Genomic DNA, 15,149 nt, shown 5'->3' with positions numbered 1-15,149 from the left:
TGTTAATTTAAGAAATAGATATTTTACCTGTTGTAGGTTCATCTAAAAATATAATAGGAGGATCGTTAATTACAGCGATAGCAGCACTTAATTTTCGTTTTGTTCCACCACTATAATATCTCACGCGTTTATTTGAATGTCGTAAAAAATCAAATTCCCTCGATAACATTTTTGCAATAACTTTACTTTCGTTTAAAGTGATTCCCCTTAATAAACAATACATAGTCAAAGTTTCGATTCCAGTAAAATCATAAATCAAAGCATCAAATTGTGGACAATATCCGATGTTTTTATGGATATGTTTCATTGCACTTTGTGCGTTCCATCCATATATCCAAATATCTCCTTTAGAAATTGTAATATCGCCGGTCATCATTTTGAATGTTGTGGTTTTTCCAGCTCCATTTAAACCGAGAAGACCAAAACATTCGGCTCCTTTTACACCCAAACACAATTGATTAACAGCTATTATATGTTTATTATAACATTTAGTAACGTCTTTTAAAACTATCGAGTAATCTCTCGGGGTGATTTCGCCCATACGAACTTTTCGTTTTTCTTCCAACACGTCAGGTTCGTCTTGTTCGTCGGTTATTTCTGGAATACAACGATTTCCAAATCTAATGTGATGATGAATACGTTCTTCAGAAATTAATAAAATAATAGTGAATACAACTGCAGCGGTGCTTAAGAAACTGATGTGTCTTCCAATACCATTATTCTGCCAACTCAAAAAATTTTCATCAACACCTAAAAATATAAATTGAATAAAATATAACAGAACATTTTTGAAGTATTCACCGCAACAAGCTTGTTGCAGTTCGCAAGCAAAATTTATTTCCAGTTCTGACCCCGTTGTATTTTTAAATTGCTCTAAAAGCATTTGGTTGAGATTGGTGCATAATTTATTTAAAGATATTTTTAGACTAATTGCTTGTATTCCACTGGATAAAGCATAATGTGGGACGCACAGAAAAAACCATTGTAATATATCAGCTACATATTGCAATTCTAATGCTTCAATTGATAGAACTTGTACAGTCATAAAAGCAGTAGTTCCTGAAAAACAAAAATTCTAGTCACAATTTCTTTTATTCCAACAAAATAAACATACCTAAAAAGATATTGACTAAAGTCATTCTTGTGTATCCTGTAGATGCAACTCTAAACAAAAATGATGCTAGATACATTTCTGGTAACATTGCAAGTCCGAACAATAATAATAGAATAGATAATCTACCTAAATATAAAATTAATATAGCTTAAATTTTTAATTTATTAAAAGAAATATTTACTTAGTTCTCCTACAGTTTTAAATCCTTCTTCTTGAAAGCAAACCAATGTACCCACCAAACAAATAGTTGTAAACACAAATGTTACAAAATCCCATAAATACGCCGTTAACCAGTACATCGATGCACTTAATCCAGACACAAACTGAAGATGTTTAGAGTTAATGACTCTATCTTTTACACAGAATAATATGTAAAAGGAAGCTACAAAAGCCATGCTAAATCCGACGTTAAACGCTATTTGGAAACCAAGTGTATTTCCTTTCTTTATATTTAACATCTAATCATATGATTATTACTAAATCAATTTTATAATTATAAATAATATTTACCTTAGTGTCTGGAGAGTAAGGTAATGGATAATTTGAAAACAAGATATTGTAGTCGGTAGAATTCATTTTCTGTTGAAATATTGCATTCATTACATATTGTAGGGAAAGAGGTGGAGAATGATACGGTTCATTATTGAACCAAGCAATAATTGTATTTTTTGTAGGTAGAAACGATGAACCTATTATATATTTCATTCTTACATCGCTTTCGTATTTTCTGGTCTAAAATAATTATTATATTAAATTTATTTTTTAATAACATTTAATTCAATTTATACCTGTTCCAACATATTTGTAATCATGTTGCCATTTATGAATGTCATAACATTTAAATAATCCGATTTCAAAGCATTAAGATAACTTAAAAAGTAATCGTCTGTTTCGTTCGATGTGGATACAACAGTTATGGGATTGTCGTAAGGATGTAAAGAAAAATCCATCTTTTCAGGTTTGTCTCCTAATCTTATAGTTTTTGATACAACAACCGCCGTTATAAGAAAAATGACGGGAAGAATATTTTGTATTAGGAACAAAATCCAGGTACGTATTGAATATATAATTTTTTTCATCATCATGGCAATAAAATGATTTTTTCTAAGTTCCCATCCACGTAAACGTTTATTATCACCAATTGTAACTTAAAATTGAAAATAAATCACATTAATTAATATAGGGGCATAACAGATTTAAATAAAAAATTTAAAATTGTAAAAACTGCATAGGGTACAAACAAAAACCGATTGAAAACCGGTATAATGGCCGGATACCGGATATTCGGCATCCGGCCATTATGGTTATAATTTCTGGTGCATTTTTGAAGTGATGCCCTATATTGCCACATTATTGCGATATTTGAATAAAAATGAAATTAATAAGAAAGCCGATAAGATGTGTCAATTTATTTGGATTCAAGATACAAAATGAACATTTTTGATGTTGATGTAACTAACAAGCAACTCTAAAAAGAGGATACTTTAATTAATAGTGGGCGATATTTCCAGGATCCTTCAAGAAATGAATTTTATAGCGAATATTGAAAGTTATCGATGAAAATTGTTACATTGAAAATTTTATCAAAACCTGAAATATTGTTTTCTCAAAAACTAAAAGTTATTTCTCAAAACCTGTTGGTTCATTGGAAAGAGGATACTCTTATTAACACTTTGGGAAATTTTCATACTCATATTCCAAGAAATGGATTTTATAGGAATTTTTAAAACTTAATCGGCGAAAATTGAAAAATTCGAAAGAATGTCGATCATTTCAAAAATTTATTTCTCATGAACTGAAAGTGATTTTTCAAAACGTTTTTTTGCATTAAAAAGAGAATACTTTAATTAATAATTGGCGATATTTCCACAAGGATCCTTCAAGAAATTAATTTTATAGCGAATTTTGAAAGTTATCGATGAAAATTGTAACATTGAAAATTTTATCAAAACCTGAAATATTGTTTTCTCAAAAACTAGAAGTTATTTCTCAAAACCTGTTGGTTCATTGGAAAGAGGGCACTGTTATTAACACTTTGGGTAATTTTCATACTTATATTGCAAGAACTGGATATTATACGAATTTTTAAAACTTAATCGGCGAAAATTGCAAAATTCGAAGAAATTGTCGATAATTTCAAAACTTTATTTCTGAAAAACAAAGCGATTTTTCAAAACGGCTTCTTGCATTAAAAAGAGGATATTTTAATTAATAATTGGTGATATTTCCACAAGAATCTTTCAAGAAATTAATTTTATAGCGAATTTTGAAAGTTATGGATGAAAATTGCAAAATCGGATATTTTATCAAAATTTCAAATATTGTTTTCTCAAAAACTAAAAGTTATTTCTCAAAACCTGTTGGTTCATTGGAAAGAGAACACTCTTATTAAAATTTTGGAAAATTTTCATACTCATATTCTAAGAACTGGATTTTATACGAATTTTTAATACTTATTCGGCGAAAATTGCAAAATTCAAAAAAATTGTCGATCATTTCAAAAATTTATTTCTCAAGAACTGCAAGTGATTTTTCAAAACGGTTTGTTGCATTAAAAAGAGGATACTTTAATTAATAATCGAAAATGATAACAGCGATAGTTCTCTTAGTAATGAATGTGATGATGAATTACAAGCGAAGAAAAGAAAACTAGACGAAACTGCAACAAGAGATTTTATATATCGTATTGGGATTGTTACAATGAGGTTGCTAATGACAAACCTGATATAAATAAAGTTCTATTAAATGAAAACAGTCCTGTGTAATTGGGTTGAACTTGATTATTATCAGTAGATGTAGATGTTCAGTAGATGAGGTATAATAAAATTGACCTAATATATACACACAACAAATAGCAGGTGTTAAACATAGATACAATTAAAAACAAACTATGCTTATATAATCAACAGCGAGCTGTGTATATTTTTTACTTACCTTTCACGTCTGATCTTAATTCATTTTCGACACTAAGTAATTTCTTTTCATCATCTAATCCTTGATAAGTACCAACCCTGAATAAAACGAAATTGTATAATAAATATTGCGAAAATATAATAAATACTTCATAAACACTTCCTCCATTGTCGTTAACGATATTCCAAAATTAGAAATACCTAATGTTTCGGAATTGTTTTCAATATCCTGAAGCATCTTTTCGAAGTTTTCAGATTCCTCCTTTGCCAGTACATAAGTCAATTCAGATCCAACGTTACTATTTACTGTTATAGAGGGAATGTATTTCGAAAGCAAATCTGTTACATCGTCTACATCACAATCGGCGCTCTTTTCCATAACCAAATGATAACCTGCGCCGTACTTCTTTTTTAAGAAAAAACTGCTACCGCAACACTGAAGTTGGCCACCGGCCATTATAGCTATTCGATCACCCAGAAGATCCGCTTCGTCCATAAAATGTGTACTTAATAGTATTGTTCGGTCCTTTTTTTGGGTTTGAATGAAATCCCAAAGAGCTCTTCTTGCCGCTGGGTCCATTCCAGCTGTTGGTTCATCAAAGAGGCACACTTTTGACTTTCCACAAAAAGCAATTGCGAAACATAATTTTCTTTTCATTCCGCCGGAGAGACTTTTTGATATTGAAGTTCTCTAAGGATTAGTAAAATTATTGTTTTTCTTATTAATTTTTAATACAGATCTATTTACCTTTGGTACCAAATCCAAAAGTTCAATAAACTTATCAACTTCACTCTTAAGTTCTGCTTTATTCCTCATTCCTTTTAATCGACTGAAAAAGTAAAGATGTTCTTCCACTGTGAGATCGTCGAATAAAATATTATGTTGAGCACATAAACCTAAACTACTCCTAATGTTATCTATTCCAGTTCTCAAATCGTAACCATTAATAATCGCTGTGCCGCTAGTAGGTGGGGTCATTCCGGTTAACATGGACATCGTGGTCGTCTTTCCTGCACCATTGTGACCAAGAAGAACTGTAATTTGTCCCTCAAACATGGTTAAAGTTAGATCTTTCACCGCCACCTTTTTGTTTGCATAAACTTTGGTAAGTTTTCGAATTATTATACCAGGTTTTAAATTAGTTGGTTCTCTTTCATAAATTTCTGACTCATCACGTTCCTCGGTAATCCTATCAAGAACTATAACGTTATAAATTAGTTAAAATTTTTAAAGCATTGTTAAGGTTACTTTCAGCTTTTTGCCATGGCCAATTAACCACGGTAAGTGGAAAATACCAAGCTTTTGGGACACCATACTCCCCAGGGTATAAAGCCTCTACATACAATGTAATAATCATATAAAGAGTAGCGTCAAACAATAACATCGCCATAACATGAGCCATTGATAAATTATCCTCCGGATTAACAGTACTGAACAGATTCGTCCAATGTAAACCTTCACCACTACCTTCAAACATTATAATTAACTGAAATCCATATGCCATAGCTGTGTTAAATCCAAGCATTGCACCGAGTTTAACCAGTAAACTTAATTCGTTGTAATGATCATGAAGAAATAAATAAGGACAATAAGATAAAAACCAAACTAAACCAGCTACTGCCGCTGCAGTATTTGCTAAAAAATATATAAAATATTTATTTGATATAATTATACTCTATATAACGGTTATTTTAAAAGCGGTCTATCAATCGGAAATTTTATATAGAAAAATTCTTACATAAATCGAAGCAAATTTCGTTATGTTAATTGTGAATTGGAGTCTATAAGGAGAGTTAGCACTTTGACGAATGCCGAAAAGAAAGTGAAAATCATTGTTATTACTTTAACGAGTACAATCAGCATATTCTTAAGACTCAGGTTGGAGGAACCAAGAGGTCTTTTCAAAGTTTATCAAGCGTTTTGTTGAGCAATTTAGGCTCTAGATGGGTCGGGAATTCTCGATATCCTATAGAGGGAATCGTGTCATTCATGAGTCATAATGATATACACGTAACTAGATGAGCCTTGAACTCCCTTTCAAAGATGTTCCAAAGAAAAAAATGTAAAAATCTAAATGTGTTAAACTAGTTTTCAAAATGTTTGATTTGAAAAAAATAAACTGTGGCCCTTATCTCAACTGCACGAAACAAACACACGCATGTTGAACGATGAAGTTAATTCTTTGTAGAATATTAGAATTGAAATCAACACGATAGCAAAGAAAAGTTACAAAGTTGAAGAACACCATATAAAAGTTGTTATAACCAGGCCGCGAACATTTAAGGTAACGCGTCTCACACCACACGAACAACTGGGGCGACAGTTTTTTTGCGTTCTCGATTAATGTAAATGCATTTCACGTTTGTGTTTCGAAGAGAACCCCGCAGCGAGATACTGGTTGTTCAACAACATATTTAATATTAACAGATGAATACGGTAAAAAATTTTTATTGGCTCAACTTTATTAAAAAATAATTTAACTATGCCAACTTACACAATCTTCCTGATAAGCTATCTAGATGATGATTGCTACACAGTCTCATTGGTTAAGGGATGGATTTATCTATCGCGTAAATTTAAGAAGAGACAAATTTTTCATTACAACCAAACGGAAGTGTGGTCATGTTATTCATAATACGAGGAGAACGGACAATATGATACAGCAACTGTAGTCAAAGAATTAACATATACGTCACCGAGACAAAGTAAGATGATAACTTTAAACCTAGAATATAAAATGGACCAAAAAAATCTGCATTTCTGCTACGCCGCGATAATTGCCAACTCAGAGGATAACCTGCAAAGACAACTTGATTCTATCGTGCGAGAGTAGTCCTGAACATGGTTGTCTCTACTTCAAAAACTAAATGCATGGTGGTAGCAAAAGAGCCTAGAAGGTTTTCCTATTTGGTTGTGTACAGCTCAAACACTCACCATATCGCAAAGGACTTGAGAAATCATTTCAACAAAGCGTTCGCAATTTCAGGTTCCTTATGTGATACTGTTTAGTCGAACAAATTCATGAGAATGGATAGTAAAGTCCAGGTATACAAAATTTGCATCCATCAAACAACAACTTATCACATTGAAAAAGGCGAATACAAAAGCATGTTAAGAATAGCTGAAATGAAGATTCTAAGAACACTCTCAAGAAAGGCCAGATGGGACAGATTTAAGGACTCCGACATTAGAAATCAATTTTTAGGGGTTTAGGACATTGTGAGATTGGAAAGACAGCGCAAGAGAATTTGCCACAAAAAAGGTAAAATGGGGCAAATAGGAGAGATGTATGAGGAGCGAGTAATGTTCTTGCAAGGTTACCGGAGACGATGAGGATAATGAGGGGTTGAAGTTGTAGAAGTATATACGGACAGTACGAAAGGTATACAGGGGTGGTGGCGATGGTAGGTGAGAATGCAATGAGTGAGCGTAGAGGAATGGACGATGTAGCGACGATAACTCAGACAAAGCTGCAGTCTCCATTAATTAGGTGGAGACTGCAGCTTTGTCTACCAAACACCTACGAAATATCTACCAAACATCTACCAAAACGGGCGATTAAAAAACTATTACACATAATTAATGCTTCTTTTAAACAGAAATACTTCCCAAGCATATGGAAAGTTGCTGAAATAATAGTGATACCAAAACCTGGTAAACCCCCCACAGATGTTACATCATGTAGACCAATCTCATTATTACCCTTACTATCAAAACTGCTTGAAAAATTACTATTAAAATGACTAAAACCTGTCATAGAAGAAAAAGCCCTAATACCAACACACCAATTTGGTTTTCGGAATAAACATGCAACAATAGACCAAGTGCATAGAATACTATCGAAATAGCAATGGAAGAAAATAAAGTCTGATCCGCCGTATTTTTGGATGTTGCACAAGCTTTCGATAAAGTCTTGTTAGATGGTTTAAATTACAAACTAGACCAAATACTACCATCAACGTATAGTCAACTATTAAAATCGTATCTTTCTGATCGATATTTTAGAGTAAAATACGAAAACGCTTATTCATCACTACATGAAATACGAGCCGGAGTTCCTCAAGGAAGTGTGCTTGGCCCAACACTGTACTTACTCTACATATTCGACCTTCCTCAGGTACCAGAAACGTTAAGAAGTAGTAGGGCAAGTAGACACCTATATTGGCTTATTGGCAGAAAATCAACGTTATCACTAAGAAACAAGTTGCTAATATGCATACAAGCAAGTATTAAAACCAAAATGGACATACGGAATCCAACTGTGGGATTGCACCTGCAAGATAAATACAAGTCTGATTCAAAGATTCCAGAACGAAGTACTAAGGTGTATACTGAATGCACCCTGGTATATAAGAAACACCGACCTTCATCGCGACTTGAAAGTAGCATCGGTGTCATTAGAAATTGCATAATCATCCGAACATCGAGGCTATCCAGCTTCTCGACAACGAGGATGTCCTGCGTCGCCTTCAGAGGATGAAGCCCTTCGATTTAGTGACCTAGTGCACTAGTCGATTCAAACGCGAGTAATAGTGCGGAATTATAGTGTGCGCGTTTTTGTATTTTGGTTTTGAAACGGCAAAAATATGACAATATTTATCTATATTATGGGTAAAGCAGGCTGGACCACTGGGAAAAGCTGCAAAACATTATCTAGTTTAATTTGGTGTTGAAAATAAGTGATTAATTAGTACGTATTTACTAGGAAGACAATACGAAGATTACTATTTACGAAGGAAGACAATAAGCATAGATAACGACAATATGACAGCGGTGGGGTGCTTGATGATGAGTAAGAAAAGAAGTGTGGAGGTGAATGATGTTGTGAAAGTATTTGAAACTGGGTAGGGAAGTGGGATGGCAGTGTAGAGAGGATGAGGGGAGCAGGTAAGGTGGTAAAGTCAAGGGTTGTAGAAGGGGATGTGAGGAGAGCGTGTGTTCAGAAGTATGTGTTTAGGAGGTAGGTGGTAAAGGTTGTTAGAGAGGCGTGGAAGAAGAAATGGATAAGGGTAGAGGGGTGTATAGGTTTATGAAAGATGGATAGATTGGTGAGGTGGCCATATGCAGTAAGGGCATTCAGCTGATGACGGGACATGATCCTTAGAATGTATATTTCAGAAGGTTTCGACTGAGGGAGACAAGCGGGATGTGTATGTGTGTGTGGGGTGATTGAGGGTAACAACTTTTTATGAGGAGTGTCCAGATGGGAGGAGAGTGGAGACGAGAGCGGAGGTCAGGAGGAAGAGAAAGAGAGAAGGTAAAAGAGAGTTGAATAGGACTGTGGATTATACCGATATAGATGATTGGGACTGATTGGCGACAGGACTTATGATGGGAAGTAGTGCCAGTTGTTAGTAGGCAGAGGTGGTGGGGCCTTGGGGGTGGTTGGGTGGAGAAGAAGAAGAAAGACGAATGCCGCAAGGTAGGTCGTTCGTGACCATGTTTTACGTCTGGAACCAACCCCCCATACAGACCACCAAAGTGGAAGAATGGAGAGGGAGATATCAGCTAAGTTCTCAGGAGATATTTCAGAGGCATACTTTATCAGGAACAACAGTTGTAAAACAAACCCACCCAACCCTTTTTTGTCCACTAAAATAGAATCTAACTCAACTCAAGCGAAACCCCTCAATGAGCACTGGTAACTTGAAGCACGATTTCGCAAAGTTTTGTGATAAGAGGTATACGTAACAATTATAGTATTCAGGGTTAAGAGTTAAAATTGAATAGAAACGTAGGCCAAAAAATCTCCACGATAATATCACTTACATTAACACTCGAGGAATAAACACAGCGAAAACTAACCTGTCGAATCAATTAGATATCCCAGGAAGACGTCTTATTCAGTCGGACATCAAATTGTTCAACTCTCCCTAAATATAAATAATACGACATAATTTATAATTAGAAATTTTCCATATGGTATTTACGTCAGATCACTACTTCTAAAACACCTATGTATGTGATCTTAGATATTACCTTTTGTGAAGAAAACACTAACCAAAAAACAAAATGTAATTATCGCAAAAACATAGAGTAACAAAAAGAGAAATAACACCATAGGTTTTGTAAGTGAAAAAACATTATACTGTGCATCGGTCCTCCATGATACTTTAGCAAGTATTACCATCAGCGTTATTGAAATTGACAGGAAAGTTAGGATTTTTAAAAACCATGCCGTCCAATGCATCCAACTTGGTATACCAATAATTTTCATAGCTTCTTTTAATTGTTTTTCTTTTTCATCGGTTATTACCTTTACCGTATTTATGCAACTATACACAAAACTTAGCATCACGATAATTCCAACGAAATTTTGTAATGCTTGCAATAATGGATCACTGATCCAACTTGGATATGGGAATCTTTCCATCATAACTGTCGGAAGAGTATTATCGGATATTTCATTTATTTTCATATGGTATTTAATAATTTCTCTTGAAATATCATATTGTAATGTTAAAAATCCTTCATCATAATAACCTAAAGCAAAAAGCATTTTAATGATGCACGATGACTAAGGATTTGAAATTACTTGGATTGGCACCAGTATTTTCTTCATATACCCTAGGTCCTGGTATATGATAAGTTGGAAATAATAAATGCGTACTCCATGTTAATGTAAAAATAAGTCCCTCGCGAAATACTCGTAATTCTGCTGGAAATCTCAGTGCAACACGAGATTCTTTTTTGATTGAATTACTTAATGCTTCATCATCACCAAAATCAATTCCAGCTAACGTATACATCATATTTCTTTCCAGTTCTTGTTCAAGTTCCAAAGAATTATTTTTACAAACTTGTTTTAAATCGTATTTTTTAACGATATTATTCATAATTTCTTGAAGAGCTGTATTTTCACACGGTGACCACACTAGTCTTGTAAAACTAAAAGCTAAATTGAATTAATAACTATGTAAACACTAAAGTTTACAAAAATCTAAATAAAATAATTATATACGTGTAGGTTGAATTAAACACTCCTGCTCCAGTTTGTACAGGAAACGCATCATATATCGTGGTGTCACATTTTTCTGGTTCGACTAAGCTTCTTATTAAAACTAAAAGGGCCGAAAAAATAACTGGGGCTAAAATTTCTATTGCTGTTTGTATTGGATGTCGCCATTGTAACAACCAATTTTTCCAGGTTAATACAATAAATTTATTTAAATTTGAATTGGTATCGCGTTGATGTGGATACTGCTTCATACTACATAGATGTGATAAACCAAACCGAATGCTTAGACATAATATCCTGAAAAATTAAAGAAATGTCAACAATTTCATACTTGACACGTTGACAATATAAATGCTGATCGTTTAGATACCATCTTTTGACAAATATCTTTACTGCATTTATACGATAATAAATATGTAAATCAAATTCTTAGAAACATATTTCTATTTCAAGGAGCGGTATCTTTGTGTTAGAGGATAAGAACAAAAAGCTAAAACACATTTACGTCCCGTTTTATAGCGCTACTGTTCCTCGTTGGTACTAATATGCATTAAGGCGCGGCACTTTAACTCCTCTTATAGCGAGGCAATTTCTTTTCCAAACTTGAAGCCTTCGCACGTTGGCGTGAGGCACGGACTCTGGCAAAGTTGCCGACTGGTTTTTCTTATTTGGTTGTCGAGAAGAAGATCCCGCGAATAAATTTGCGGCACGTTCTGTCTCACAAGACGGAATCTTGCCCCGAATACCTCTTCCTATTTCAGCGTTTCAAAATCGAGAAGATATTTTTATAGGCGTTATAAATTCGTCGGCGCACATCTCACCATGATCGATAAACATATCATTTATTTCTTTCTTAAATCATTAATTAGAGAATAAATTCGAATTCAAGTTATATCCAATGAAAATCGACAGGAGAATATGGAAATCAACGGCTAATAATATTGCTAAGTGGCACATTTAGTATTTCAAAACCATATCTTTCGCACATACGCTTTCTTGTTAACCGCTCAAGAAGACGGAGTCATGATTACACGCTGCTGGTTAACAAACGCCCGCAATAAACCGCGACAAAACTATGCTGGCTATAAACTTATTTGAATTTCAAACTAGTTGAAGCCGAGATGCAAAAGGTAATAAAATCCTTCCGTTTATTTTCCGAGCGGACAACTGGCCACAAAAACAATTTATCGTTTTAATACATCATCTGCTTATGTCTGAGCAGATTTAATGGAATCCTGTTGTGATGAATTTGTAGATAACTTGTCCATTTTATACAGGATGATTGAACAAAGAGTTTGAGAAAATAATAACAGTAAAATCTGATTTATTTTAATAATTAATAACCAACTAATTAATAACATATTAGAGATAAATTATCTTAAAGTATTATTAAGAGGTTCTAAAAGTAATCCATGGTTTGAATTTATTTTAAAATATAAATTTCATTCTGGACTTATTGCTGCTAACTTCCGGCGTGTTGTGATCTAGGGCACTTAATATATTTTTTATTGTGCATCTTAATTAAAATTGGATGATTTTCATCACTATTCCGAAATCTGGAGCACAGCTTGTAAAATTTGTACGTTTATTAATATAAGTCTGCTCACATAAGATGATTCAAACCTAATATTGACTGCAAATTGTCCAATTGGAAAAATATTTGTCATAAACGAGATCTATATTGAGGTTTTAAAGGTTTAACAGTCCAAAGTATATCCAAGAATTCTTCAAGCATTATCTTTAGGAATACTGTGGTACACCTTGCGTCTTATTTTACTTGTTCTTCTTTAGTTAATTCAGGCGCATGTTAGTAAATAATTTACAACCAAAAACCAAACAACATCAATGCAATTACATAACTGGGAAATCTACTTTTAATGGAATTCGGTAAGGAAAAAATAAAAAAATTGTTAGCATAGCGAAAATAATGCTTACAGTAGACCTTTATCTGCACCTTGTTAATGCCAAAAATTGATTGCCTTAATTAGTTGGGAGTTTTTTTTTTTGAAAGGCAATTCAGTTTTCTGTCATGGACTCGAACAATACCTCTCCAAGAGCTTTTGCAAAATCATAAGAAGCAGTAATTATATCAACTACTAGAAGCCAACTGAACAGTCAACTTATTTATTGTACATCAGTTACTTTTCGTTCAGTGTCCTCGTTGCGTGCACCGTACAGTCTATTTTTTTTATTACTGGTCGACTTCTTGTCTTTACAGTCTCTGTTCACTCACTGCCAATATCTTTCGAGTCTTTCTCTCGTCTTATCCCAAGCTCTTTCTTTCATCACTAGTTCCTTTCCAACCTCCAATTTCTGTGTTAAGTCCTTTTCTTGCTTTTATAGTCCCTTTCCAGTCTCTCTCCTCTAAGTTCAATGTTTTGTTGCTCTTTCCGGTCTCTGTTTAGTCTCTTTATTCTATTACCAAATATTTCGACTCTGTTTAATCTTCTGTTACCAGTCTTCGTCTTTCTGTCTCTTTTCCAAACTATCCCATTTTCTTTTTCCAGTTTCTGTTCAGTCGTTTTCTTCTGTTACTAGTTTTTTCTTAACTTTCCAGTTGGTATGAGTTTGTGCTCTTCCCTAGTGCTATAGAAGCTGAAGTACCCCAGGGTAACTACTACGTTACTAGAACGTACTTCGTCCAATTTTATACCTGTTATATACTAGTAATATTACTTAACCGGACGAGATTTTGTAGTCGGTGAAAGTGTTGAAGAATCGGCTCAAAAGTTACAGACTGCTATAAACCAAATTGACGCATGAACTAAAATCTGACGAGAAAAGATGAATGCATCTGGTACAGATACTTTTGATACAGCTAAATACCAAAATACCTAAATAGACACTGGATGCGAAGATTAGGTGGAAGTATACGTCAAGTCTAAGCAATTGGACCTCAAATATCGTAAAATTTACTAGTTACTGGACCGAGGATCAACCCTGTCGATTCAAAAAGAACTACGCAGATACAAGCAAATTTTGGTACCTGTGTGGACCAGCTTTTTGACAACAGTGAATTAGAGCGTCGGCTGAAAAAAAGCAAAACATAGTGAAGTAACTAAAAACCAAAATTTAGTGACTAAAGTTGAAAAACATGACCGCGACACCACCATTATTATTAAGACACACATCTAGATAATTTAGGTTAAAACTTACTAATCTTACGCTAGGTGCTGCGGATTTTAATAAAATAAAAGTGTGCTACCTTTTTCCAGTAAAACATTTATGTTCGAAATTTTTAGGTTTCATTCTCATGATTTTGATTTCACCGTAAAGTGGTTGTATAGGCATAAAAGAGACTAGACTGAGAAAAGAAAAACTCGTAGTAGACGAAAGATACTAAACAGATACTGCAAAGAGAAAAAAGAGACTGGACAATGAAGGGAAATGGAAATAAGACTATAAATCCAAAGACAGAGAAGAATGCTGGAGGTAGACCACTAATAGAAAAAACTGACACAGATTAATAATAGAAAGACTAGATTCCAGATAAACTGGAAAGCGAAAATGAGACAGTTAGAAAAGGAGACTGGAAATAAATCGCTAAAAAAACAGGGACAAGACAGAGAAGAGAAAGACAGATAACAGAAGAATAATACTATACAGAGAGTTTATGGAAGGCTGGATAATAGAACAAATAGACCAAACAGAGACTAGAAAAAGGAAAGCAACTATAAATGCAATAAAAGGTTTTGGCGCAGAAGTGAGATGATGATAATAAAAAGGGTCTGTGTTGACAGGAGAGAGGCTGGAAACAGAGGGGCAAGATTGGAAGGAGGCTATAAAGTCAAATCAGGTACTAGACAGTGAAGAAGGAATATGGAAGGAGACAAGTAATAAAAAATAGAAGTTTGACAGACACTGGAAAGACAAGAAGTCGAAAAACACATGTCGTATCTCAAAATAAGCAAATTCCAAATTTTATACCACTTCGGCTACCCATTTAGGAGTAAGTTAGGTACTTCCAGTCTTTCATTTCACTCTGTATAGTATGCGCAGAGTGGTTTTCTTAATTCTAGTAGTCCTTTTGACTTCGGATAATCGACATGATATTATGTGTCAAAGTAAGAACTAATTTCCCGACAATTTTTGTAAAATTTTAAGAATGTTATTTAGTGATAGACATTTTGGAAAAGTGTTAAACTATAAAATGAATAGATTTCT

General features: G+C 33.8%; 1 protein-coding gene across 3 annotated transcripts in view; it reads right to left on the bottom strand.

The window, feature by feature from the left end:
* Positions 1-15,149, bottom strand: part of LOC111422505 (phospholipid-transporting ATPase ABCA3-like) — a 28,942-nt gene that overhangs the window by 598 nt on the left and 13,195 nt on the right. Inside the window, exons 2-14 of one of the 3 annotated variants that reach the window (XM_023055707.2) lie at positions 10,989-11,282; positions 10,563-10,915; positions 10,007-10,510; positions 5,276-5,662; positions 4,775-5,226; positions 4,176-4,717; positions 4,049-4,125; positions 1,903-2,261; positions 1,625-1,846; positions 1,296-1,572; positions 1,115-1,240; positions 802-1,059; positions 28-750 (exon numbers count right to left, since the gene is read on the bottom strand). In XM_023055707.2, coding sequence (XP_022911475.2) covers positions 28-750; positions 802-1,059; positions 1,115-1,240; positions 1,296-1,572; positions 1,625-1,846; positions 1,903-2,261; positions 4,049-4,125; positions 4,176-4,717; positions 4,775-5,226; positions 5,276-5,662; positions 10,007-10,510; positions 10,563-10,915; positions 10,989-11,236 — 4,528 coding nt within the window. In that variant the 5' untranslated portion in view covers positions 11,237-11,282. Of the gene's footprint in view, positions 1-27; positions 751-801; positions 1,060-1,114; positions 1,241-1,295; positions 1,573-1,624; positions 1,847-1,902; positions 2,262-4,048; positions 4,126-4,175; positions 4,718-4,774; positions 5,227-5,275; positions 5,663-10,006; positions 10,511-10,562; positions 10,923-10,988; positions 11,344-15,149 lie in introns of those variants that run through there. The other 2 variants (XM_071197270.1, XM_023055716.2) reach the window with 2 other exon arrangements.

This window comes from Onthophagus taurus, chromosome 1, assembly GCF_036711975.1.
Source record: "Onthophagus taurus isolate NC chromosome 1, IU_Otau_3.0, whole genome shotgun sequence".
Classification (NCBI taxonomy): Eukaryota; Metazoa; Arthropoda; class Insecta; order Coleoptera; family Scarabaeidae; genus Onthophagus; species Onthophagus taurus.
This window is presented reverse-complemented; position numbering and strand designations above follow the sequence as displayed.